Source organism: Conger conger, chromosome 3 (genome assembly GCF_963514075.1).
Source record: "Conger conger chromosome 3, fConCon1.1, whole genome shotgun sequence".
In the NCBI taxonomy this organism is placed as follows: domain Eukaryota; kingdom Metazoa; phylum Chordata; class Actinopteri; order Anguilliformes; family Congridae; genus Conger; species Conger conger.
In genome coordinates, this window is record NC_083762.1 from 66,504,515 (window position 1) to 66,532,089 (window position 27,575).

Below are 27,575 nucleotides of genomic sequence, written 5' to 3' on the forward strand. Positions count from 1 at the left end.
TCAAAACATTCTAAGGCTGATGTAACAATCACAACCGGTAGCTGAAAGCAATGGCATTCCAGAACACCAACAATAGAATGTTCAGTTCAAAACATTCTAAGCACATCTGTGTGACCTCACACCTTAAAAGGATTAATGCAGGCTTAGAGCAGAGACAGACTACGGGATCATCTGAGATGCCACCGCCATTACAGGACTAGGTCGTCTTGAGACCCGAGCTTCGCCATGGCGACAGAGTGCTTTGCGCCTCGTTCTATCCTCTCCATAAACAATTAACACAGATGGACCGCACAGCTGTCAGCATGCATCGCATGTACCGTATGTGTCAGAAACGTGTGCGGCGGTCGCCTGCGAGATCTCCCTCAGTGCGCCCGACGCACGCCAAGCGTGGGCACATTATTCTGATGCCCCTGCGCCCTCGCGTGCGAGCCCAGGTCTCGGGGTAAGTGGAAACGACACAACGATGTTCAGCCGGCACGTGACGGCCCGTCTGAATTTTTCAGCGCGCCTCTCAGGCGTCGGACCGGAGATTCCCCATCTCCTGCCTGCTCTCACCGCCCAGAGCTGAGAACCCAGAGCTGTGCAGCCCAGCTCATCTGTGATCCCCAATGCCTCTGCCGACCAACACACACCGCGCACACACACCGCACACACACACCCGTGCGCGCACACACACACCGCACACACACACCCGTGCGCGCACACACACACGCAAGCAAGCGTGCGCACTCGCCGTCACATACGCGTACATACGCAAGCATGCGCACGCGCACACACACACACACACACACACAAGCACGCACACGCAAATAAGCTCACACACGCACGCAAAAAGCCAGCTTCGCGTTTTCTACAAATAATCTCCATAGCAACAGCTGAACTGTGAAATCCCATATGCCGGCTCTATAAAATAAAAGCCGGTGAGAGAGGTTCTTCTCTTAAATGTGCCCGTGTCCTGCGCTCACCCCTCCCGAGCGCCTGGCGTTGAGCACCCAGCAGCTCTGGGTGACTCAACGTCCGTGTGAACCCCTGCGCTCTCAGCGCCCCGGGCAGCCCTGTCCACCGCTCTTCAGGAGGTCCCGCAGAAACGCAACGACACAAAAATAAAACTCCTTTCAGGGATGGCGTTGACGGGGATCCGAATACCGCGCAGAAAATGTTTCGATGCACGTCCGGGGAAGATGACAGGAAATGAACGGGAGACGGGAGGAAATTAGATCAATTGCTCTGTTCACACAGAATGAGAGACACACGCACGCACCCGGATTAAGAGTTTAAAAAAAGTAATTAACTGCCCATTACAGAAGGAATGTTCAGTTCTAGAACTTTTCAGGTATGACTACATTCAATGTACTGTGGCAAATATCTGGACAGTGACAGAATTTTAAAGGGCTGCTTTTCCTGCATGTTCATTTCATATGGACTTAAACAAACTGTGGGCACTTTAATTTGAGGGCATTTACATCCATACGGGGTGAACTGAATTGAAATTACAGCCCTTTTAAAATGGTCACTGTCCAAATACTTTCGGACCTCACTAAATGCCTTTGATATGTCTACTAATAGGGTTTAACTGGGTATTTGGCAGTCCAGTCATGTAAAATGCGTAGGGACAGGAGATTCGAGAGGAGCTGAGCAATGAGGCGGTTAACTGAAGAGAGTGAAGGGAGATCAGGGTGTGAAAGTGTACTGAGCTTAAATGCAGGAAGCCAGCATCTCTACACTTTACAGACCCCCCTTCAACCACAGCGCAATTGGCCCAATTACCTGCCAATCACAAAGACTGGTCACGGAGTGGGCCGCTTCTTAGCTCCACCCGTTCACCAAACCAGCGGGAACTCAGAGGGCAGTTTAAAGCCTGTTAGCAGCCAATGAGAACGGGACGGGGGCGGGACATGATCGAACGTGCGGCAGGCCCAGCCGTCCGGGCCAGAAAACACCAGAATCTCAGACCCAACCGCTGGACGCCAAGCCGGGCCAGAGCAGCGTTATGTCTTTACCATACACCCCAGTGTGTGTGTGCTCCTTCAAACCCAGCCTCCACCTCCGTGTCCACATACACACACACACACACAGCTTTTCAACGCGCACATGAATTTTACTGCGAGCAGGCAACAGGTTCGTATCCGGCTCCGTGAGGGAACTTCAGCTTTCCACTGTTGCCGGGGAACGAGTCATAAAATAATGATATCTCAGAGGAAGAAAAAAAAAAAACCCCCACTGAGGTCATGGCTGACCCTGACCCGTAGCGTGTAAACGCCAACGCTTACAGTGCGTTCGGTCCAAGCCTGCATACATTTACAGTGCGTTCGGTCCAAGCCTGCATACATTTACAGTGCGTTCGGTCCAAGCCTGCATACATTTACAGTGCGTTCGGTCCAAGCCTGCATACATTTACAGTGCGTTCGGTCCAAGCCTGCATACATTTACAGTGCGTTCGGTCCAAGCCTGCATACATTTAGTGTGTACGGTCACTGCTTATCCAACGCACGCCCTTGCACAGACCAGCGCGTTCAACACAAACTTTTCTTGGTTCGATTAAGACAGGGAAAGGGGATAGGAACGTGAGCCGGAATCTTCCGGAACGGTTTTCCAAGAGCCGGCACCGCCACCGTGTGAGGCGGGAGGCCCGGTCTTCGCCGAGAGAGGGACAGAGACGGAGAGACGGAAAGAGAGAGATGGAAAGTGAGAGGGAGGGAGAGGACGACACGTCAGCCTCCCAGGAACCACTTCATTTTCAGGGATAAACGCGGAGTTTTTCGCGAGTCGCTGGAGACCAGAAGGCGATCTTCGCAGAAAAAAAGCCCTGTGTGAAAGTCAGCGCGGCGCCGGGGAGCTAGTAGGAGGGCACATATTGTCTGTCGGGGGCGCCTTAAAACGCCGCGCCTTGCCAAGCGCGTCGGGCGACTCATGCGCACGTCACGCCCTCTTCTCTCTCTCCGCTTCCTTCGGCCGGGCTGTTGCCAGGCAGGAAGTCACGAGCCCCGCACACCTCCGCCATGATGCCGCGCTCCCCCCCGAACCTCCCCGCGGGAGGCAAGACCTGCTGCGCCCAAACTGGGGCGGGCCGACCCGGCTGCATCATGGGAGGCTGCGAGGACACGCCGGCTGCGCTGGAGACCGCGCGCTAGCGTACGCCTCGTTCTCCATTTCAGCCCGGCTTTCGCTGAGATACGAGTGGCGCGGCTTTGGAACGCCGCCGCAGCGCTGACATTTCCACGGCTCTGCGCCGGTTACATACACTGCCCTACTTAACGCACGCGCGTTAACTCGCCGATACCAATGCACGCCGGCGTGCGTGTTGAGGCCGGCTGGCTCGCGGTGAAGCGCTGGGCTCCTGGAGCCCGGCTGTCATCCTGTTGCAACCGACTAATCGGTAAATACCCATTCTCACCAAGAGGAAAAGTGACTCGGTTGCGTCACAAGTGCAGTGTAGGATACAGTAGACGTAGAGAGCTTTCGCCCCGGTAGCCGGAGGGTATGTTCGACGGAAAAGGCGTGGAAAACGCATATTAAAAAATTAAATCTATATTTGGTGACTCAGAATGGGAAGGAGACGGATGGCATCCCTGATGAGGTGTGTGAGGGAGATTGGGGAAGCGCTGGGTTAGAACAGACAGCCCTCTTTCCGCTGAACGCCCTGTCGGTTTTGACGGGGGACCGCCGCGGTGAGGCTCTCGGGCGCCTGGGTAATTGGCCCCCTGGTCAGTCTGTCAGGAGTCCTGGGGTGACACGGGCTCGGGGGGGGGGGGTAACCACTGGGGGTTAAGGGCCCAGCCCCATTGGCATTAGGGGGGGTCGGTGGGGGTCGTATGAGAAGGTAAGGGACAGGAGAGGCTCCCATAGGGCAAGCACCATAAGCAACCCGCAGTAATTGGTTGCTTGTTCTGCCAAAGAAAGGCTTATGAGGTGATGACCCCCACACCCCACCCACACCCACACACTGGGAGTGCGGTCAGCCTTCATCCGCCCACGTGCGCAGTACAGGCGAGTGTCGCAAGAATAAAAAATACATACCTAATATAACAGCCACATCCCACTAATGTGTTGACATATGCTGGTGTCATAGACGGAAAGCTTTAATTGGTTCGGTTTTCTGTGCCTTACAAGTGTGTGCAGACATGCGTGAGCACGAGTGTTCGCGCATGTCTGTGTGTCTGTGTGTGTGTGTGTGTGTGTGTGTGTATACATCCGTGTGCCTGTGCCCTACTGCTCCAATTAACAACCTCACAAAAATCCAGGTGAACGTCCCCTTTTAGTCACTCGCAACACAAACAAAAAAAACCCAAAAACATTCAAAAAGCTCAAGGGGCGAGCTAGCGGGACCCACAGGAAGCCAAACGAACGGGACCCGTCCCCACAGCGGTCCCCCCGCCAAACTTCACACGAACGCGCGCCTGTCACTTCCTCCTCCGCTACATTTAAATTACAGTCCAATCTGCAGTGGGGGCACGCCTCCCGTGAAAAATTAAACCTCCGAGCGGGGGGGGAGGGTTTTTATAACGGAGCGCCGCGCGGCGACCGTCCTCTGACCCTCTAATCAACGCGCGCGCTGGCTCCCGCCGTCGGCTGCCGCACTTAGGGGCTCGCTGTCCGTCATCACTTCCTGCGCGAGGACTCATTCAAAAAAAAAAGAAAGAAAAAAGAAAAAAGAAAAAAAGCTATGGAATCAGAATGCGTCAATAGAGGCGCATTAGTAAAAGCAGTGCTCCTCCTTCCATCGCTCTTAGCGCACGCAGACACGTGTGCGTAAGCCAAAGGCTGGAATAAAAATAAAACTCTTCCTGTCACGGAGGAAAAACTAAATATTAAAGGGGGGGGGGGGGGGGGGGGGAGAAAAAAAAACTAAAAAAACAGGCAGACGCAGGAAAGAAAAGAAGAGAAAAAAAAAGCTGGCGCTTACGGTGACGTTTAATTTCAGCTGTGAGCCGTGACACATTCGAGTTATCAATATTCCGACAGAGGAACAGAGGCAGCGAGAGAGGGAGGGGAGGGGGGGAAATCAAACGCGAGTAGGAGTGAGCGAGCGAGAGGGGAGAGAGAGAGAGAGAGAGAGAGAGAGAAACGGCATCATTGATCGACGCCAGCCTGCCACCACTCTGTAGCTCAGAGTGCCTGCAACCTAAAGCACAGAAAAAGCATTGGCGTCTCTCCTCCTCCTCTCCCTCCCTCCCTCTCTGGCTCTCTCTCTCTCGCTCTCTCTCTCTCTCTCTCCTCTCTCCGCTGCTTGCTGCGTCGCCTGTGTAAGTGCGGGACTGGCTGCGGATCGTCTCTCCGTGTCTGCGCTGCTCAGAGCTGGCTTCCATCAACAAGTTAGGGGGTCCGGAGGCAGCCCCCGGACTGGGAGACTGCGCCAGCGGATCTTAAATTAAACGAGTGAGCCCACCTCGGTCGGGAAGGGGGGATCCGGGGGGGGAGGAGAGAAGAAGAAAAAAAAAAAGAAAAAAGAAAAAAAAAAAAGGGGGGGGGGGTGAGGATTTCTAACGCCGAGATCGTTTTGGATGCAAATCGGCAACTCCGAGAGAGGGGGGGGGAAAAAATCAAAGATTTGCCACGGACGAGGAGAAAATAACATCCATTTTCCTGACCTGAGATTTAAGAGGGAATTAAAAAGAAAAAAAAAAATCCGACAGGAAAAGCATCAAACGGATCGAGCAAACAAATAATCAAAAAAGGGGAAAGGAAAAAGGAAATTGGGGTGGGGGGGGTGGGGGTAAAGCCAACATCGTCGGACATGGAATTTGTGCCTTTGTCGGAACTGAGGGGATTGGGTCTGGCTTTATTTCGGGAGAGCGCGACTCCTTTTGTGTTTGGTCAAAGGGGCTTTTTTTCACCGTTGGATTTCCCTTCCGTCTGGATGGCCACGGAGTCTGCGGAGAGGGACAGTTGAATGCAGCCTCCGATGTGCACAAAAGAATGGGTAAGTTGGCCGTTTGGAGCGGCTCGTCTGGCAGGGTGCGGAGCGGAGCGGAGGGGAGCGGGGAGAGAGAGAGAGAGGGGCTCGCCGCTCTGGGGGGCTGCTGGAGGTCTTCACTCATTTACCGCAACAGCATTCCTCTCCCTGTCACTGAAGAGTCGCACCGCTGCCTTCACATACAGCGCCTTCTGTATTTAACCGCCTCAGAGTCTATGTTCGTTATTTTACGGTCCGAGCTGACAAATGTTTTCTGTAGATGTAAAAAAAAGAAAAAAGAAAAAAATGAAATCTTATAGTAATTGAAAAATGATTTCTAGGACAAAAAATCCCACGATGTATTACAAGGACACCAGAGAAAGCCCGGAACAATGTTAATTTGCATAAAGCTGAGGAGTCACCGCATATTTGTGGTTTTTAATTAAAAATCCGGTGTCTCTGTCGAACCCGTGGCAAAACGGATTCGAGAGAAAGCTGCGGACTATGGGGGGGGGGTGAGAGGGGGGGTGACAGAGGAGAAAAAGTGTTCTTTATTCCATCATGCCAATGTTAGCGGATGTAGTTACGCGAAAATACGTGCGCGCACATACGTCCGTCAGCCAGTCCTGCTGTACACAATTTGCTCCTCAAACGAAACATTTTAAAAAATGTTCAAAAATAAAGGGGGTAAAATAAAGACTTGTGACGCGGATTAAAAGTATAAAGCACACATTGACATGTGTGCGCACAGACATGCTAATGTGTGCGGGGAGGGCATCGCTCTGGCATGAATCGTGAAACGCAGGCAGAAGGACTGGGGTGGAGGGAGGGGGGGCCGGCTGAGCTCTGCAGAGGTGGGGGGGGGGGTGGGTGGCGAGGAGGGGAGGGGGGGGAAAGGGGACGGAGCCGAGCTCCAGGTTCAGCGCGCTGTGCTTAAACGTGTTCCCCCCCCCTGATCGCAGGGTTCCCTTCGAGGCGGGATCTGGCGGGAGTTTCCGCGGCGACGTTGGGCTCGCTCTGGCTGCTTCTGAGCGCGCTCCTGCCCGCCTCCTGCACCACCTGCCCTCAGAAGTGCCGCTGCGAGGACCTGCAGTTCTACTGTGACACGCAGGGCCTGCGTTCTCCGCCGGACGGCGTCGACCGAGGCGCCCTGGGCCTCTCGCTGCGCCACAACGCCATCGGCGAGCTCAGCCCCGACCAGTTCTACGGCTTCTCCCAGCTCACCTGGCTGCACCTCGACCACAACCAGGTCACGGGCGTCCGAGAAGACGCCTTCCAGGGCCTCTACAAGCTCAAGGACCTCAACCTGAGCTCCAACCGTATCGCCCGGCTGCCTAACACCACCTTCATCCACCTCATCAACCTCCAGATCCTCGACTTGTCCTTCAACCAGCTCACGGCCCTGGAGCCCGAGCTGTTCCACGGGCTCCGCAAGCTCCAGATCCTCCACCTGCGCTCCAACTCGCTGCGCACCACGCCCGTCCGGGCCTTCTGGGACTGCCGGAGCCTCGAGTACCTGGGCCTGAGCAACAACCGTCTGCGGAGCCTGGCTCGGAACGGATTCGCCGGGCTGGTCAAGCTCCGGGAGCTGCACCTGGAGCACAACCAGCTGACCAAGGTCAACCTGGCCCACTTCCCCCGGCTGGTGGGCCTCCAGTTCCTGCACCTCCAGTGGAATAAGATCAGCAACCTGACTTGCGGAGGGATGGAGTGGACTTGGTCCACTCTGGAGAAGCTCGACCTGACGGGCAACGAGATCCGGGTGCTCACCCCGGACGTGTTCCAGACGCTCCCGGGCTTGAGGGTGCTGCTGCTGGACAACAACAAGCTGGGCAGCCTGGAGACGTCCACCCTGGAGACCTGGGGGTCTCTGACCACCGTGGGCCTCTCCAGCAACCAGTGGGAGTGCAGCAAGCGCATCTGTCCCTTGGCCACCTGGCTGGGGGCTTTCAGAGGACGCTGGGAGCACGCCATCCTCTGCCACAGTCCTGAGTATGCCCAGGGCGAGGAGATTCTCGACGCCGTCCACGGGTTCCAGCTCTGCCGAAACTTCTCTGCCGCGCCTGTGTGGCCCGCAGGGGCCCCCCAAACCTCCGAGGCCCCGGCCCCGCCGCCGCGGGAGGTCTCCAGCAACTCCTTTGGAATTATGCACACGCCCACGCAGGACATCTATGCAGAGGATATTAGGAGCGTTACCACAGTGGCTGGGGCCAGCTCGGACGTCCCCGACAACCCCGAGGACGGCGAGGACGAGGAGGACGCCTCCGCCCCGCCCACAGTCGCCACGGTGCCCCCAACCGCCCGCACCGACCGGGGCGGATTCACCACGGTGGAGGTGGAGGGGGCGGGGGCGGGCGCGGGGCCCACGGACGAGGGGTACTTCTCTGAACAGGACAACACGGTGCTGACCCAGAGGGTGATCATTGGCACCATGGCCCTGCTCTTCTCCTTCTTCCTCATCATTTTCGGGGTGTACGTGTCGCGCAAGTGCTGCCCCCCGACCCTGAGGAGGATCCGCCACTGCTCCGCCATGCAGGCCCGCCGCCAGATGAGGACCCAGGCGCGGCAGCCCATGGCGGACCTGGCGACCCAGGTGCCGTACAACGAGTACGAGCCCAGCCACGAGGAAGGGGCGCTCGTCATCATCAACGGCTACGGGCAGTGCAAGTGCCAGCAGCTGCCTTACAAAGAGTGCGAAGTGTAAACTTGACCTTTGACCCCAGGACCTGTCCCCTGCCCCTGCCCATCCTCGCTGCTCGCTGCCATTCGCCCATTCCAGTCCAAAACAGGGTTTGTTTGTTCGTTCCTTTCCTTTGTCCGTTCGTTATTTTCCGGTTTATATAAAAGAGATTCTATATATACACACACATACACAAACATGTACTGAGGGCGACTTTGGATTTTGCGTGCTAATGAGAAAGTAGCAGAATTGAGGAGTCTGATTTTGTTTGTTCCTTTTCTTTTTGCAAATTTGTTGTTTATTGTTGGATTTCCAGAGGAATTAACTCTTAAGTTAACAGATGTAAAGAATTATTCACAAATTTATTTTTGTAATATGAATAAGAGGTCATATCAAGCAGGGAACTGTTGCGTCGGCTGAACGAGGCGGCACGATTGATCGCTCGTTCGAGCCATTCTGCGACACGGAGGATGAGAGATTCGAGACGGGTGAGAGATTCATACTTAAAGGAGGGAAAAAAATTGTTCTAGAAAGTTGTGCTTGAGATAGCTATTCGAGGGGTAACTCTGCCCTCTTCTGATCGATAAGGAATTGCAGTTTCCAAGATGTGGATGTTTCTGTGTATTTAAAAAAAGGAAGAATTTTATTCAGTCTAGTTCTTGTATGATGCACAGATGGCATAGTTTTGAGCCCACCCCCACCCACCCCCACTGCACACCTTTTGGTATGAAAATAAAAAGAAAGACCAAAAACAACTCCCATCGTTTGAATGATTGAAAAAAGAATGAAGCATACTTTCCAATGCCAGGCTCATGGGATACAACATACAGGGGAGATGAATCCCATTTCAAATCCACTTGGGTCCAAATCAACTGTGATCTTTAAAAAATTATGTTAAGACGTAGGGCCGCTGAGTTTTTTTATTATTCTTTTTGACTCAACCTCTGGGCAAACCGGATAACCTCTTATTAACCGTGGTAAATAAAGTAAGCACTGTGTCTGAAAAGGTTCATCAGAGATATGCCGCAATGCTCCGTACGAGGTTGGGCTCTCCTGCGAGGATGCCGATCGAACGCCGTGGTTACCGAGCGGCCGAGCTCGTTAACGCAGTAACGTCCGGGCCGCCGAACACGAGCCGGGCTTAACCCGTCCCGCCGTACCGCCATTAACGCAGCACTTTCATTGACACGCACAAATAAATCCTGTGACAATAAATTCAATAAAAATCCCCGTTCCCCCCACCGCCCCCCAACCCCAATTTGGCGGAATGCTTGATAGTCAGAACGGAGTGTCTACCAGCCACTGCCCGTAGCAGGGAAAGTAATCAGGTCTGACAGACTCAAGATGGAGCCAATTAAGTCTGGGGGGAGAAACGTATATATATATTAATACTGTGTCACCCACACCGGCTCTCCGGAGCAAGATTTAACGCCGTTGGCCGTAAAGAAGCAGCCCCTCCTGACAAGGGAGAAAGAGCGAGAGGGAGGGAGGGAGAGAGAGAGGGAACCGCGAGAGAAAAGGTTCACTGATGAAAGCCCAGCAGCCATCAAAACCAGTGTGCAAGACATGGGGCTATTCTTTTATCAGCTTCTAATCGAGCCACGGACGACAGGGAAGGAACAGCGAGGAGAGGACTGGAGGAGGTCTGACTATGGGCAGCAGCTGCCAATAAGACCGGAGGTGCTTTGATCGGTATCATCGCTTAATGGGAGGAGAGAGGAGAGCAAAAGAAAGGGAGAGAGACAGGGGGAGAGAGAGGGAGAACTAGAGGGGCAGAGAGTGTAAGACAGGGAGAGAAGGGGAGAGCTAAAGAGGGAGAGGGTAAGAAGGGGAGAGATGAAGGGGAGAAGGACAGAGAGCCAGAAAGAGAGGGGGAGAGATAAGGGCAGGAGAGTGAGCTGTAAAGAGCGAGGGAGAGAGAAACGGGGAGAGATGAGGGGGAGCAGGAGAGAGGGAGAGAGCTTGTCCATCCGGCTGGGGGACGAGGGGGGTGAACAGGAGACAGCGGAAGAGAGCAGCAGCACAATGGCTGGCTTCAGCGCTGCGGCCGGAGGCGCCAGGAATCCCAATGAAGCTCCGCGTCTCATCTATCATTTCCACACACCCGCCCGCCCGCAACGCATCCTCCACTGCGCAAACCAACACCCCTTTACACACACTACCCAACATCACCCCCTTTACACACACTACCCATCACCCCCTTTACACACACTACCCAACACCACCCCCTTTACACACTCTACCCAACACCACACCCTTTACACACTCTACCCAACACCACACCCTTTACACACTCTACCCAACACCACACCCTTCACACTCCACCCAACACCACCCCCTTTACACACTCTACCCAACACCACCCCCTTTACACACTCTACCCAACATCACCCCCTTTACACACTCTACCCAACATCACCCTTTACACACTCTACCCAACATCACCCCCTTTACACACTCTACCCAACATCACCCCCTTTACACACACTACCCAACTCACCCCCTTTACACACTCTACCCAACAACACCCCCTTTACACACACTACCCAACATCACCCCCTTTACACACACTATCCAACACCCCCGTTACACACACGACCCAACATCACCCCCTTTACACACTCTAGCCAACACCACCCCCTTTACACACACTACCCAACATCACCCCCTTTACACACACTAACCATCACCCCAGTACACAGACGCACTAAAGAGGACATTACAACCAAAAAATGGAAACTTGCCCGATAGGAAAAAAAACGAAAGAAAGGGGAGTGGGCTATCAAACAAGTGCTTTAAGAAGCTGGATTAAAAGCTTGAAACACTCGAGTTTTGTTTTCTGGTGTTGTAGGCCTGAGGGGAAGAAACAGTTTCAGAGGCAGTGGAGTCTGAGAAAAGGAAGGAACAGGCCGGGGGGGAGGAGTGGGATTAGGGGCCGTTCTGGAGTAAATATCAGGCTGGAAAACAGTGGAAATAGTGCTTCTTTATATGGAAGAGCAGGGAGTGATGGTCAGAGTGTCCCCTAGAGGGTGCTAGTGAGAGACGTCAGCAGAGCAGCTGCGCTCGGCCAGTCGTTCAAGGGAAAATGCCGGAACGCGAGGCGGGGAGGTTCTGTGAGAGACGGCTGAGGAGGCTTCTCAGAGCTTTTAAAACCATACCGTCGCGATCGCCGGTTTTTGCTTGAGCTTTTATTTTCAAGACGACGCGAGCCAAGCCTTGCTCTCATTAACGTCCATTGGGGTGGGGGTGGGGGGGGGGGGGGGTGCCCGTGCAAACACACCGGTTTTCGCCTACCCATTTCATTAAAAATTAAGTGGAGTTCTTAAAAGTAAAGACCACACTGGGGCAATCACCCATGTAGGAGCTGGAGTCTGGGCCGTGCGGGTCCAGACAGCTTTAATAACGGCAGCCATTTTACATTTCTCGTCTCCATAGCACCCGTAAAGCGAGGCCCGGAGACAAAACGGGAGACGTGGGCATAACTGCCAGCTCATTAAAACTTCATAATCGAGTCGTCTAAAAAAATCTCTGACCTGTTACACCACCAGCCAGAGGGCTAGCAGAGCCCTCATTACAAACATTACTGACAGCGCTTCAAAATAACGGAGGGTCCTTCGCAGTACGCCAATTGTATGTCCCCAATTATGTTCGTGTTTACAATCCCATGTGTCGCCATTTTGTTTCTTTCTAGAACTTTTACTTTGGGAAAAGGTTTAGCTCCTGCTTCCCGTATGTGGCGCCTGCGTTCAGTCACTCACTCACGCCTTGCACGTTCCAAGAACAAGGATTTCGGGATCCTTCCTTGGATTGTCACCCCCTCGACCCCTGAAGGAGATGGACAAGCCTCGTTTCTGTCGGCAACGGCCCAGGATGGATCAAGGGTCCCGTGTAAGTGCAGAATTCTCTGGGGGGTGGACCCCAAAAACAACTATTTGCGGGGTTTTTCGTTTTATTTTTGAAGACAAATACGAAGGGTACTTTGGAAACATTCTGGAATCTCACTGTAAAGGCACCAGCTTGGGACGCGATGGAAAAACGAAACAAAAAAAAAACAAAAAAACTAAACAAAAAAAAAAAAAACACAATATGTAGAAACGTGCATCAATTAGCACTCCTCCTCCTCCTCAGTCTCCTGTACTTTTGTTATTCTGGTTATACCCCCTCTTCTCCACCTCAAGAAAAAAAAAAAAAAAAAGAACAAAAAAAAAAAAAAAAACACCCCAAAAGTCACATCCCTCCCCCCCACCCACCCTCCCCCCGTGCGCAAAACGAATGCTTTCACCGCCTTTTATTCCTTTTGTATTGTAATATGTACAATTTCATATCTGTATAGTGGGTAAAGATGTGGCTTTAACTGAAAAGATCTTTTTTTCCTTAAGACATATATTTTTAAATAAAAATGGTTACAATTTATCCGTGTTTGCGGTGTGTGGTTTGCGGAGATGGTGTTTACACCCAGAGCGTGTCGGGGGGGGGGCTGCCTGTCGTCAGGTAGCTCAGATTTCCGGCGACGCTGAACCGTGAGCGTCGCTGAAAGGATTCTGCAAAGCGTTTCATTTCAGCCGGCTCTCTTCCTCCACTGCGGCTCGGATCCCTTCCACTTCGCAGATTATGTAAGGAGGCCCTTTTCGCTGGCAGACCGTTGCAAAGCAGATTCTCACCCCCCCAACCCCCACCCCCATACATCGCTCACTTCAATAAAAACCCTGTAGCAGGATGTCGGGATTTTCACATTTCTTTTAAACACTACGCATTGACATGGGTTCACGACTGTGGCGTTTAACGGCGCCGTTTAACGTGTGGTTTCGTGTGGGGTGAACAGACTGACGCAGCCCAGGGACTTTTTTTTTTTTTTTTTTCAGCCTTGGGGAAGAGAACGTCAGGGCCACCAGTCAGACGGACATTATTTGAAGAGTATTTATTTTATGAATTTTTGGAATGTCGCTTCCCCAAAAATCCAACATCAGTGTTCTAGGACTGCAGTGATTTCAATTATCTGCAGTGATTGCATTTAGAATTAGAATGTTCAGCAAAGAGCATTCTAATTACAGATTTTTTGATCTCACACCAAAAAGGGTTAAAGCGATGGAAGGGTTTGACGGGTTAAAGCAAGGGTCGTGGCCCTGAAGAGCCAAGGCTCATGCCTGTGTACATTTTCACCTTAAAGCCAGCAACCATTTCAGAGTATGGATGGTGATTTTCAATTATTTCACAGATCGATGTGCTCAATTCCAAATCTACTGCTCTTATGGGGAATCTATTTTTAGAATGCATCTTGCCAGGAAGGAACCACTGGTTGTATAGAAAATGAATGCCTGTATATATAAACCCACATCAATACCAAAGTTTTTCCATCATAATAAAGTCTTAAGGCTTAGTTTTTGAGCCAAAAGAAAACAGTGCCAGATGAGATATAATTTTATTCCCAACTCATTTTGCACTCCCACAAAAACATATATTGAAGACATGGCCGAATACTCAATACTGATTGGCCGGGTCATGTGCATTGTTTTTCCATATATGTCCAGCTGTAAAAATTACATTGCTGTTCTAAACGAATGCGCGTCAATCCGATTCAATAAAGTGGAAATTTGTAAGAGCTAGCAAGCCAACAGTTACAATACCATAGCTGCAACAGTGTCAACTTGATGTCCATGAATGACTAGTCACTAGTTAGGTATAGCTTAATGTGCATAGTTTAGCCTATATTTTGAATACAATTTAGTTATTGCCTAGCAATCTTTGCAATAAGCATTCTAAGACTATTTTGCCTGAAGCTAAACTAACAAACTGGTTGAGAGTGGGACTAGAAAGATGCACTGGTGGTCGAGTGGTATAGAGTACTGGATATTTGCTGGAATACTTAGTTTCCACTGCAATAGAAACGCATATTCCGAGACATTTTGATTACAATAATGACAGGGGCTGGGCATTACGCCCAATGCGGAGGTGGTAAATTTGCCTGGGGAAATTTCCCTGAGCTAAGGGCATTCTAACTGCGTAATACTCGGGCCGTCGGTCAATAACAAACATACAGCAGCTTACCGACAAAAAAATAAATAAATAAAAAGGTTTGGTAATCAAAACAAGCATTTCAAAATATATGCTGGCTTTATTCTATTCGTGTCAGAGGAATAAATATATGCTAATGCAGGTTTTTTTCCATACTTTTATAACTAATAAATGGGGCCAACATGTAGTTGTGCATGCATAGCCTTTGTGAGGGGAGGGGGGGGTAACGATCAGAGAAGGCAGACCCCAGACGAGTAATCAATCGATTCATTACTTGTACCAATCCCTAATTTAGACCCTAGAATCTGTGAGATCGCTTATTGATTAATTAAGCAGTGGTTAACAGAAAGCATATTCTAGTGCTCCTCTGGAGCACGTCTGGCAACCCCTGCTTTCAATTGATTGTCTGACCGAACGGGAAAGCTGATTAAAATGCGTGCTGGCATTTCGCTGCTATGCTAGTTATCATGCATGATGGCCCCTGTCAAGGAAAACGCGCCCACAGACACACACACACCCCCCAAAGGGGCGCGCACACATGTACATACACACACACACACACACCAAAGGCTCTCACACACACAGGCATGCACAAACAAACACACACACACCAATGGCTGGCTCGCTCACACACACACACACACCAATGGCTCACACACACACACCAATGGCTCGCTCACACACACACACACCAATGGCTCGCTCACACACACCAATGGCTCGCTCACACACACACACACACACACCAATGGCTCGCACACACACACACACACACCAATGGCACACACACACACACACCAATGGCTCGCACACACACACACACACACACACACACACACACACACACACACACACACACACACACACACACACACACACACACACACACACACACACAGCGCATTATCATTCTGCGAGCAGAGACAGCCGCATCTTTAATTCTCCTTGATCACGGCGACTGTCACAGTGCAACCCAAGTCGTCGCCTCGGCTCACTTTGTCAACAGCCAAAGACGCAGATAAAAGTCTGTCGGCTCACGGAGTAATGAGCGCGAGGCTGGTTCCCCTCCGAGTGCTGTTTAACGCGTGTGCGGGGCTTTTAAAATGGCTGCAGGATTACCGCGTCAGCTGTGAAAACGGGGCCGGTCGCTGCTCTGCGTTCCCCTCGCACACCGGCAGCCTGTTGCATGATGGGATGCGCCAGGTTACGCAAGAGCACAAACTGAGAGGGACCGCACTGCACCATCATTCACAGGCTCAGCAGAAAAGAAAGAAATATTTTTCCTAAAACACAGATTAATGGGGGAAGCTAAGTCTTTCCTGACCAGCTCTGCCAAAGCAGACGACTAAGAGGCATCAGGCCACACTCGGGGGATAAAACAGAGGCTGGGATTGGTAGTTCCTCTCCAGTTAGCACATATGCCAGCGGTGGCCCTTTAGAGTTTTGGTACACAAAGCCTGCCCAGCACGAAACCATTTCACTGATGAAGCTAGCACATGCTAACACGCTTGAAGCACTGATGAAGTTAGCATGCCTGATTAATACTTTGCACGACCCTTGCTGTTGAAAGACAAAAAAGAAAAAAGAATGTGACGCACAACGTTCTGCATTCATACTTGGCCAAAGGTCTATGATGAGGCTTCTGTTGTCTCTATGGTAACGTGAAACAGCTGATGTACATTTCTGGAACAGCGGTGTCTGGCACGACCAATCTATGACAATGAATCTCAGTGTTCCGTCTGGCTGTCCAATCAACACGTCGGGACAAAGTACAAGTGTGTCCCCGACATAAGATTCCACAGGTGTGCGACACTGAGAAAAACCGACACTGCAGTTGAAAAGGTGTCATTTTTGTCTCTTCTAAATCAGGCTTTAGCATTACCATCAACAAAGTTAGCAGGCCTTAGCATTAGCACGTTTTAGCCTCACCTTAACAAAAGATTGTGTCGACTGCTGATTGTTGGTGGGGAGGAAGACTGGTGGGGGTGTGGGAACCTGGGCAGGTTATGTGCCATTGTGGCTGCAGAAGTTATTCTGCCTGGAGGTTGGGAGATGGCTGTGATTTACGGACGCTGGCCTTTTGTAAATCAGCAGAAGAGGGAGAGGAGGCAGGATTTACCATGTCAGGCGGCGGAGAGAACTAGAGGGCATCAACCCATTCATCAACCAGTCACGGCCTCCGTGCCAGGGAGAGTGCCGTCTTTCCATTGGCTCGTGCACGTCCGAGACTGCATAAAGGCACCGCCCCCTTAAGGGGTTCCCATGACGACTACCTGACATTGGTTATCAAAAACTTCTGTGTGCAAAGGGGCTCTATTTCAAGCAAGCAAGTATTTGTTTTTTTACACAAAATGAAAACTAGTATTATTTCCAGCAGGCTGAAAAAATTAAATGGTGGAAGCTGGGTTGTGTCTGCAATCCTGTGCTTATGTAACCCCCCCCCTCCCCAAACAGCCTCCAAGCTGCAGGCAAGGATACGATGCTCCAGTTCTGACTTTCCCCGTATCAGAAGGGCCCTGATTATCCACCATTGAAAAACTTGGCAGGAAAAAGCGAAGGGTTATTAAACGGTCATCCTGTTAGAATTGTTCCCCACCCGCCACACGACTTTGCGTTTTGGTCCTCTCGGCCAATAGCGCGTGGCCCTGGGGCCCGCGTTAGCGAACGGTGTGGGAGGGCGCTCGTCTCCGTGATGTACGCCGCGCCAGGACGCGTCAGCCGGGCCATCGATCAATCACGTCCGTCAGCCCGACAGATGGGAGGGGGGGGGGCTCGTTTAGAGACGGAGGCTCCGGAGGGAACGTTTAAAAATAACGCGCTCGTGCGGTTAAAGTGCTCGGAAAGGGGCGGAGGGGGATAGCGGGCATCCGCTGAGGTGTGCGGGGAGAAGGTAGAGCAGGGGCGTTTTCGTTTTAGCGCTCCGGTGTTAATGGGGGGGGGGGAGGGGGGGCTGTTAGCGAAGAACAGACGGCAAGGCAAACGTTTCATCAACGTCGCATCCTGATCTGATATCGCGTTGAGTGGCAGGTCGTCATTACCGCTGTTGCTACTGGGTGGGGGGGCAGGGCTCGTTAGCTCCGGCTGATCAAAGCTGGGCTGGAGGTACGAGGCACACCGGTGTTAAAGCACGTACTTCCAAGGCTGCCAATTTGTACCGCACAATTACAGATGAAATTCCACTAACAGCCAGTATTCCATTACTGTAGTGGATCTATAATTTGGTGTATGGACGTATTGTAGAGACACGGGTACGAGTGTGAAAAGAGCAAGCGTGTGTGTGTGTGTGTGTGTGTGAATACGAGTGTGTGCGTATGTGTCAATGCACGTTTGTGTCAGTGAGCATCTGTGCTGCAAAGCAAACAAAAGTCAACACTGCGACACGGTTAAGGCTGCCAATGAATAGGGCGAACGTGGGGGGGGGGGGGTGGTCAAAGGTCAGCGCACCAAGGCAAGTCTTAGCGCAGTGTAGCGATCGCTAATGTGCGCTGGAGGGGGGTGGTACGGTGCCCGCGGCTCCGCATCATCGTCGTCATCATCATCGCCATCGCCATCGCCATCCACATGCGCTCTGGGAGCTTTGGTCCCGTTGCCTTGGGGACACTTGGGTCAGGCCTCAGCGAGTGCTTAATTTCATCTAATTTGCTGTTGCTTCCTGCTAGCTCAGCCATCCGACCGTGGGCACACTTAAAACTAAAAACGGAGCCTGATCGATGGGAGGGGGGGGGAGGACACGATGGGCTGCTGCCGTCCAAAAGCAACAACGCAGTTTACATTCTGTCTGCAAACACCTTCGCACCCCAGCGAGAAGAACATGGGACCTCCAGCTCAGAAAAGACTGATCTTTTACTGGTCTGTCAGCTATTTATGTTCACTGAAAAAAAAGAATATATGAAAAAAAGGGCCACAGACCGGAAAGAAAACTAGGTTCTGTACTTTTCTTTTTTGGACTAAAGAGACCGTTCTCTGGCAGCAAAGAGTGAGGTCCACCGTGAAACAAACTAAAAAAACCCTCACAATTTATTCCACGAGCAGACAGCTCTGTCCAGTCAGGACTGAAGTCATTTTCATTTATGTTTTATCAATATATACAGAGTTAGATATTTGCAGAGGCGCATCAGGTTAAGTAATTTGCTTAAGAATACAGCAGTGGGCAACCTGCAGTCTCCTGGTCCAACTCCCAGTCTGGTTTACCCAATACTCCATGTTACTGTGAAGGGTGAGAAAAAATCCATATGAGCCTTTTATTAATCCCAGCGAGGGGAAAGCAGCGAATTGGTTCTCGTGAGTATGACACAGCATGGCGAGGAAAGCGATTGGTCCTCATGAGTATGGCACAGCGAGGGGGGGGGGGGGGGGGGGGGAGGGTAATTGGTCCTCACAAGTATAGTAAAGTGAGGGGGGGTCAGGTGATTGGTCCTCATCAGCAGGGCAAGTAACACAACAGCACAGGGTACACAGCATTTTCATTTGGCAGCAGAAAAATACTCTGCTGCTTTTTCATGTAGTTGCTAGGGAACTGTCCATGTTCACGCTTCAGGGCTGTGTGTGTGTGTGTGTGTGTGTGTGTGTGTGTGCGTGTGTGTGTGTATGTGTGTGTGCGTGAGAGAGAGAGAGAGAGAGAGAGAGAGAGAGATCACAATGTGTGTGTTTTCATGTGTATGCGTGCATATGTTCATGTGTGTGTGCGCGCCGCTCAGGAGGTCAACTTAATTTGACTTTAACAAATATTTTGACCGGTGTCATGTTAATGTTATTATAACTCTGCTACTTTCATACCCTTTTGATGTAAAGCACTTTGGTATTTGATGTAAAGACAAATGGTTTGAAAAGTGCAGTTTAAAAATGACGTAGACCTACATGACTCATGTAAACCATTGTGAGAAACGTCCATCATGTTGCAACCCAGGACATGAGTATCAAAGCTTTTGAGGAACAAAGCATCAATCCATTTTATTTCAGAATGAAAAAACTGGTTATTAACAGTACAGACAGCCCTTAAAATGTACATATCACTAATGAGCAGTACAGCTTATGAACAGCACAGACCGTCCTAATGGACAGTACCTGCTGATAAATAGTATGGACAGTCCTAAAGAAGGAGACTGCTTATGAACAGCAGATAGGACTTATGAACAGTTGTGCAGACTTACAGTACAGACCGCCCTAACCCAAGTGACCCATGTGAGGGTCTTATTTGTGGCATTAATGCAGTTTCCGCCTCTGGAAGCCAGGAAATAGCTAAATGCTAAGCTAATGAAGAAAGCAACTGTTGGTGACGGTATGCAGTTGGCCTGCAAGTACTTGGTATGCAAGATGCGTAGCTGCTGCAAAGTTTGGAACTGGCAGAACCCGCTAATGCATCTAATCCGGGCAGCAAATCAGCAAACAAGCATTTCAGTCAGACCAGCCAGCCTTGGTCTTGCCTGGTGTTTCGAAAGAAATATACAAACGAAACAATCTCCACCGCTGCAGCTGAACAGAATCCACAGGAAGCTTCTCCGGCCGTCTGATTGTGAAGGACACTAATCCTACGCAAGACTTTACAAGATTGATTGAGCTCCAGAGGAGAGCGAGAGAACGGGGGGAGGAGGGGGGGGGGGAAAGAATGAAATCATCTCAAAAGCTGACAAAAGACCTGGTGTGTGTGCTTTTTCTCCACCCACCCCGTCGTCCAGGGTTGGCGTTTACAGCGAGAGGGCGAGAAAGCGCATGCAGCGGTTTTTTTTGTGCCTTCGGAAGCGAGGCTGGGGCTTTTGAAATGATTTCCCCTGCGTTCTCATCCGGCCTCGTCATAAAAACAGCCGTGGCCACCGCAGTCCTCAACACTCGATCACTGACAGCCCAACGCTAACCGATGCTGAAGACCCGGGTTTCAAATCGCGCAGCCCTACGGCGAAAAATAAAGAAATAACCCCTCATTTTCGACCTCGAGCGACTGCGCCGCATTAAAGTACGCACCTGCCTAAACGACGTCAAATGCATCAGAGGGAACTAGCGCAGGTCGCGTGACGCGTAAGCTCATTAATGCTGACAGATGCCTCGTTAAGTGGCTTTTGGAGGGAGCCTTCGCTGCGCGGACAGCAATTAGCTAGCAGCTACGCGCGGCCGTACGGCCGCGTACGGCCGCGTACGGCCCCGTTTAAAAAGCCGCCGCTGGGACGGATGGGTAATCAGACGGACCGCCGGCCAAGTACTCGGGCCGCCTCTGATGTGGGGAGCGTAGCCGAGTAATTACGCTCCAAAGCAGAGGAGAAGCCACTAATTGGCTGTGTTGAAACGGCGGCGAAAGCCACCAAAACGCAGAAAGGTTGAAAAAAAGATTCAATAAAACGAATAACGGAAGAAAAAAAAAAAGCGTAACATCCAGACGTGCGTGTTAAAAACCGCAGGGTAATTTCGCTGGTCATTTTTGGGTGTGACATTAACAGTACTATGATTCCCCCCCCTCCTATTGAAGTTAGACTGATAGGCAGAAGGGGTCCCATTACCTGAAAAATGCATCCTCCTTTCCTCCACTTGTCTCCTATACTTCTGAAATGATTTGACACAAGTGATACAAGTGAAGGAAATGAAGTATTTGGACACACCCCACACCTCCCACACTTACTGGCCCTCGTTCTGTTCACTGGGCAAATCAGACTGCAGCACAGGGCAGAAAGGAGCACCCGTTACTGGGCGGGAAGGGCAGTGGAGGGCGCAGGTGTGCAGGCGGGGCCAGCAGGGGGCGGTGTTCAGGGGCCGCTGTGCTCAGCAGAGCAGCAGTGCATCCGCAGTGCTCAGCGCAGCCTTCCAGTAAAAGCACAAAATGCTTACAAAGAAGGACGTATCGATCCCAGCTCTCATCAGCAAATACCTTCCTAATGTATTTACAGCCAAACCCAGTTACAGCGCTTTCACACCGGGGGAAGGTGTGTGTGTGTGTGTGTGCGTGTGTGTGCGTGTACGTGCGCGAGAGAGTGGGAGTGTGTGAATGTGTGTGTGTGGGCGCGTGCGCACCTGTGGGTCCCAACAGCAGCCATGCTGGGCGGACCACACCAGTACCTGCACACCTCTAGATAATGTGCAGCACCACTGCAGGGCACGCACACGCACACAATACTAAAAGCACATAGACACACAAGATGCACACATCAAAGAAATGTGTTGCATGTAAGCACTGCACCATAATACGGTGTCATTATTGCTATCAGATTTTTGCGAGCGAGTGGCTCAGACATATTTTGAAACATGCTTTGCTTTAACAGTCTCCACACACACACACACACACACACACACACACACACACACATTCTGAAAGGCAGGAGATCCAGACTTCCCTTCTTGGGAGACTGCACGACCTTCGGGAAAAGATAAGAGCCGTGTTCCTGCTCAGCATGACAAGTAGATTAAAAACTGTGCCAAAACAGCCGCATGTGTGCAGCGTCTCAGAGCCTTAAAGGGGCGGCCACTGCAAGGAGCTCCAAGAGAGCAACATCTCAGAGCCTGACCGTGGCGGACACTGCAATGAGCCACAAGTGTGCAACATCACACGAAGAGGTTTAAAGGGGGGCCTTTGCCCTGAGCCAAGGGGCGCAGCATATCAGTCTTAAATGGGTGGCCCATGCAAGGGCCTACACGTGTGCAGCGTCACAGAGAGCCTTAAAGGGGCGGACACTGCAATGAGCCACAAGTGTGCAACATCACAGAGAGCCTTTAAAGCGCAGCACATGAATGAGGCAACAAGCACACAGCATCTCAGACAGCCTTAAAGGGGCGGCCACTGCAAGGCGCTGATGTAATTCACCGACAACCAGGCTCCTGTTGTTCAATCTGAAAAACTTTTGATACGGTTTCTGTGTTGAACGTTTCGCAACAGGCCTTGAGGTACGTTTGTTCCTGTTCGGTGGGTGTGTCGGGAGACACCATAGGAGCAAACCGCACCGTCAGTCAGTCCGCCCACGGTTTGCAACAGGATGTTCAACACGCCACCGTTTCGGTTTACATAAACGTTTTGCAGCATTTTTTCAGGGCTGAATGTGGCACAGTTCTTTAATTCCACACCGTTTCTGCCGCATTTCTAAGAACGACGATACGAAGCAACCTTGGACAGAATGCCGGCCACAATTAATTTAAACGGAATCCAAATAAACCCCGCCCACCATCAGGGTTTAGTGTCACATGGCGATTAAGGACCCTCAATCAGGAAGTGGGCAGCCTCGTTCGCGCCGGGTTGATCCCCGATCCGACAGGCTATTAAACCTGCTGGAGAGGCAGTGCGGCTCTTCAATCAATCCGCACTCGGTCGCCAGCTAATGGGAGACAGAAGGGCTCGACAACTTTTCCACAACAGCCGTTCCAGCCCAGGTTCCTGCTGGAGCCCAAAAACGGGTGCCAAATCCTCCCCCGCGCCTCGCTAGCAGAGGGCCCAAAAAAAGTTAAAGTAATGGCTGGCCTGTGGAGGAGAAGCAGCAGGCGAACAAAAGCGTGTAGTAGGCCCTGCCTCTGACCTCAGTACACGCTCTGGCCACAGAGTCAGACCTGGGTCAAACACATAATACCATTGGATTCAAATTTCAATGCTTTACTGAGCTTGTCTGCTGCATTGGAACAGACTCTCAAAAAGTGCAAACCCCGCCTTCCGGTCCTCTTGGTTGGTTCAATTGCACCAGGCAAGAGTAATCCACCACAAAAAAGTATTAGAATCCAAAACAAGTACCGAGTTCTGCACGGTACACAGCAGGTTCTCAGCAAGCGTGGGTAAAACACAAGGCGACGGGTGGGCACGCCGGCATTTGCATAAAAGAACTTAAGCGATGCTCGTAAAAACAGAAAACTTTCAGCCGTCGCCAAAGGCCTAGTTTCACCCGGGACGGTTACTCGGACCTGCAGAAGGGGAGCACGCCCAAGTCCTCACGGGCTGCAGTGTCCTGCCTTCCCTGCTGAATTTAAGACGCCGACGGAGGACTTAAGGTGGGGAAAGTGCAGACGGCCGAGTCTGAGAAAGTGCGGAGTCTGAGTTTGAGACCTGTGCATTAAAGCCGACGGGCTCCGAGTGTCAAACGCCGGTTGCGCGGAAGCTGGCGACGGCGGTAATAACGGCTGTGCTCGGCGGACGAGACTCGCCTCGAGGGGATAGAGGCGCGGCGCTGAGTGCGGAGGCGGCTGCCGGCTCAGGCCGTAAAGCCCTCCCTGATCCCCCGAGCCTGCTCCTGTAGCAGGCGGCCGCCGTGTTCAGCAGCCTTATTAATCCCGCCTCCGGGGAAGAGTCTGGGGGGAGAGAGGGGTTCGTCCCGGCTGCCCGCTCCGCTGAAATCCTCCCGCCGCTGGGCGGGACGCGCCCGGGGAGCCTCGGAGCGAGCGGCCGGCGGTTTGGGAGCGGGGGTTGGGGTGAGGGGGGGGGTGGGAGAGCGTTCCGGACTTGGCCAACACTCATCCATCCTCACAAATCAATCTGCTCCAGGGTCAGCTCCAGCCCTGCGTATCCCACAGAGCAGTAAATAAGGGTCTGGAAAACCCGCTGTTCTTTATCCTGACAAATACGGCGCAGCTAGCCCGGCTGACCAAACCCGTGGCCGGACCGCTAGCGATGACAAATGGATCCTGAAATAGGCTTTTGAACTTTTATTATACATTCGCTTACCAGACAGTCTTCTCCGCAGCAACTTTAGGAAAGTAGGGAACATCATTGCTTTTCGTGTGGCAGTGCGGTACGCTTACTGTAGGTAGCTGGCTATGAATCAGACAAGGGGGGGGGATGTGACCTTCCATCGCAATCTTCAATCTTCAGTCAGGAAACTGCGTGGTGGCCATTTTGGGTAAGGTGTGATATGTTTGCAGGTCAACACCGCAATGGATTTGGAGCATTCACAGCATGCGCCATTTACTACAGCCTAAACAGACACCACACTGTACGGACCCGGGGATGAACCTTACCACTGAAATTTGTGTCTCTCCAACATTGAGCAAAGAACATTCCAATCTTACATTATCTGAAAAGTAATTAAGGGGCCTGACCAAACTACTGTGGAAATGGACATTCTGTACTCGACTACAGTACCCAGAACGTTCCCATAACCAGAGAACCCTGAGTAAAGCAAAGAACCAGAAACAGAGAAATCTGGTAAATCTACAGAACCGCAGAACCGTTTAAACCCTAGGAAGAGGTCGGAGCCCTCGTCAGGAGGAACGTTAACATTTTCCTGACCCGCCACTTGCGATGCGGCGAGGCGGACTTTAGGCAGAAGCGGGCGGGGCGCTTCCCGCCGGCGACCCGACCGCGGGCGTTAGTTGCGTTTCGGCGGCTCCAGATTGATGGGCTGGTGGTGTAACTGAAGGACAGGGGCCCACACGCTCAGAGCAGCTGCCTCTCCGGGGCCGCGTGGGCCTGCATATCAATGTTTTTCAGCGCGTCTGGAGCATCTGCTGCGACCAGCCAAGCCCCAAACAGAGTCACCAGAGCCCCCTCCAACAGGCGCCCGCCTGCCAACTCTACTGTATATCAATCTCCTCGCCGAGGAAGCCATCTTATTCACCACGGAAACAGCATACGGAGTCTGACATCCGTCCCGTATGCCCACTATGTGCGCTTAATATACATTTTATTCAAAAACGTTTTTTAGGAAGTCACGGACGGCAGTTGCGAAGATGTTTAAAAAAAGACCTCAGACTCCGATGGATATTAATTATTCATTTCTTAATCTGCAGGGAACTGAATTTCAGCCAGTTTTTTTTTTTCCCCTTCTCTGGTAAAACGGCTGCTCCCCACCAAAAGACATTACTCTGGGTTAAACATGGCTTCCAGCTCCACAACTTCAAAATAAAAGCGGTCTTCTCCAAACTTCATAGCTACTGCCACTAGAAAAATGTTGAGTGACAGTGAATTTTATAACAAAAATAAATGTGCAAGAAAAAAAAAAAAAAAAAGGCCTTCAATCAATTTTTGGGGGTTGAGAATCGGTCTATATCACAAAGTGAAAGTAGTAAGAGATTTTAAAGACATCATTCTGAAGTCTGAAGGTAGTGGCATATTGGCTCGTTTAGCCCATCTGAGATGAGAATGATTACGCTTTTATCAGAGTCAAGCTGCATTGATTTTCCATGCAATCAAAAAACACCTCAACATGCTCGTAACTGCAGACATGTAGCCGTTTGTATCAAGCGGTTCGCACAAAGTACAGGACGACAAGTCGCACCCTTTGTTGTGGGCAGTGGGGAAATTTGAGTTGGCTATACAGCGAAGAGCATCCATAAACTGTAAATCAGGCACGGTATCAGCTAGTGCGAAAAAGCACTTCATATTTTGCATTTCTTACATAATCCCCCCCCCAAAAAGAACATGCCACACGTGAAGATGGCCTACAAACACTGGTCTCTGGCACAGAAGCTACAGACAAACACATTCAACACCATGGAGAGTGTGGCTCAAATGTGCTAACGCAATAGCTGGCTAACTAGTGTATACATCTGAAACGGGATGTCAATTGCATTGCTAGAGTGCATAAATTATTTTTCTGGTTATATTTAAGTGTTAATCTCCTTTAAAGATGCTGAAATATGACTTTGAAATATAAAATATGACATTTCACACAAAACTGCTACATGAATTCCTATTTGCTAGTGCTATGCCACTAGTGTCTTGAAGCAATCACAGGTTGCTGAGATATGTTTTTGAGACCATGAGACTGCAGCTGAGCAGCAGTCAGGGTAGCACAAAAGAGAAGGAGGGAAAGAGAGGGGGAAAGAGAGGGGGAGGGGGAGAGAGGGAGAGAGAGGGAAGCAGCCAGGGCTCCGGAGAGAGAGCGGAGCAGGCAGGTGTCAGGACTCGGGGTTGTGAGCACAGTGCTCTCCACACCCACCAGTCTGTCGCGGCAGAAAAACGGATAAACGCCGCTCCGTCCGTCGATATCGTCGGCGTGTCACCTCGGCTGTTCCTGAGAGCGCAGTCGGGGGGGGAGGGGGGGGTCACCCGACCGCCAGCCGGGAGTCCGGCAAGCATCGCGGAAACAGCGGCGGCCATCTGCAGACGCTGCCGTCGGGTTCGGCCGTGCAGAAACGGCACATCAAACCCCCCCCCCCACCGGCAGAGCCAGCGGGAAGGCTGGGGGGGGGCGCTCTAATGAGAGCCCCCACCGCTGACCTCACCCAGCCACCTACACCAGCACAGCCGTCATCTCCAACTCTGCCACGCTCCACAGACTCGCCCCGATGGTAAATTCCGCCATTCAAAGGATACTTCAGGAAGAACATCCGAGGTAGGTGATGTTACTGGGGGGGGGGGGCAGTTCCCGGTGGGTCTGTGTTCCTGAAGCCCTCACTCAAGAGGTATCCAACTTTCTTACCTGACCAAAACCAAACCTTCCCCTTTACCCGACACAACATACCAAAGCTTTGCCTTCACCACACCGACATGAAAATGGCATCTTTAACAGAATAGATTTGGTGCACAAAGCGCCAAAGCCTGACCGTAACCACGCACTAAAGATGCAGAAGCGGCATCTTTAACAGAATAGACATCAAAGCTGAATCTTTACTGTGCACACAGCGCCAAAGCCTGACCGTAACCACGCACTAAAGATGCAGAAGCGGCATCTTTAACAGAATAGACATCGAAGCTGAATCTTTACTGTGCACACAGCGCCAAAGCCTGACCGTAACCACGCACTAAAGATGCAGAAGTGGCATCTTTAACAGAATAGATATCCAAGCTGAATCTTTACCACCTCCACCTTCGCCGTGCGGCATGAAGAAGCCCGTCTCCACCACCGGCCCAAATGCCAGAGCCCGGGCGCGGGCGCGAGACGCCCCAGATTCAGGTCATTGAGAGCAGGCAAACATTTCAGATCCCGCAGCTGGACCCCACAATCATAAATAATGGACCGCCTGCCCAAATCTGAAATCAATCTCGTGATGTGACCCCGGGCCGGTGGGCCCAGCTGCCTCTCTGTAGTGGCGCTCCGGGAGGAAGCGGGGGGGGGGGGGGGGGAAGTATAGCCCATTAAACTTTAATATTCC

The 27,575-nt window shown here is 51.6% G+C and overlaps 2 protein-coding genes across 3 annotated transcripts in view; one reads left to right on the forward strand and one right to left on the reverse strand.

Moving 5' to 3' along the window:
* The window catches only part of ctnna1 (catenin (cadherin-associated protein), alpha 1), a 115,106-nt gene that overhangs the window by 50,523 nt on the left and 37,008 nt on the right, over positions 1-27,575 (reverse strand). The window lies entirely within an intron of this gene.
* Positions 5,727-9,831, forward strand: lrrtm2 (leucine rich repeat transmembrane neuronal 2). Its single transcript, XM_061235319.1, has 2 exons — positions 5,727-5,920; positions 6,856-9,831. The coding sequence occupies exons 1-2, from the start codon at positions 5,917-5,919 to the stop codon at positions 8,595-8,597; spliced, it is 1,746 nt and encodes a 581-aa protein (XP_061091303.1). The 5' UTR covers positions 5,727-5,916; the 3' UTR covers positions 8,598-9,831.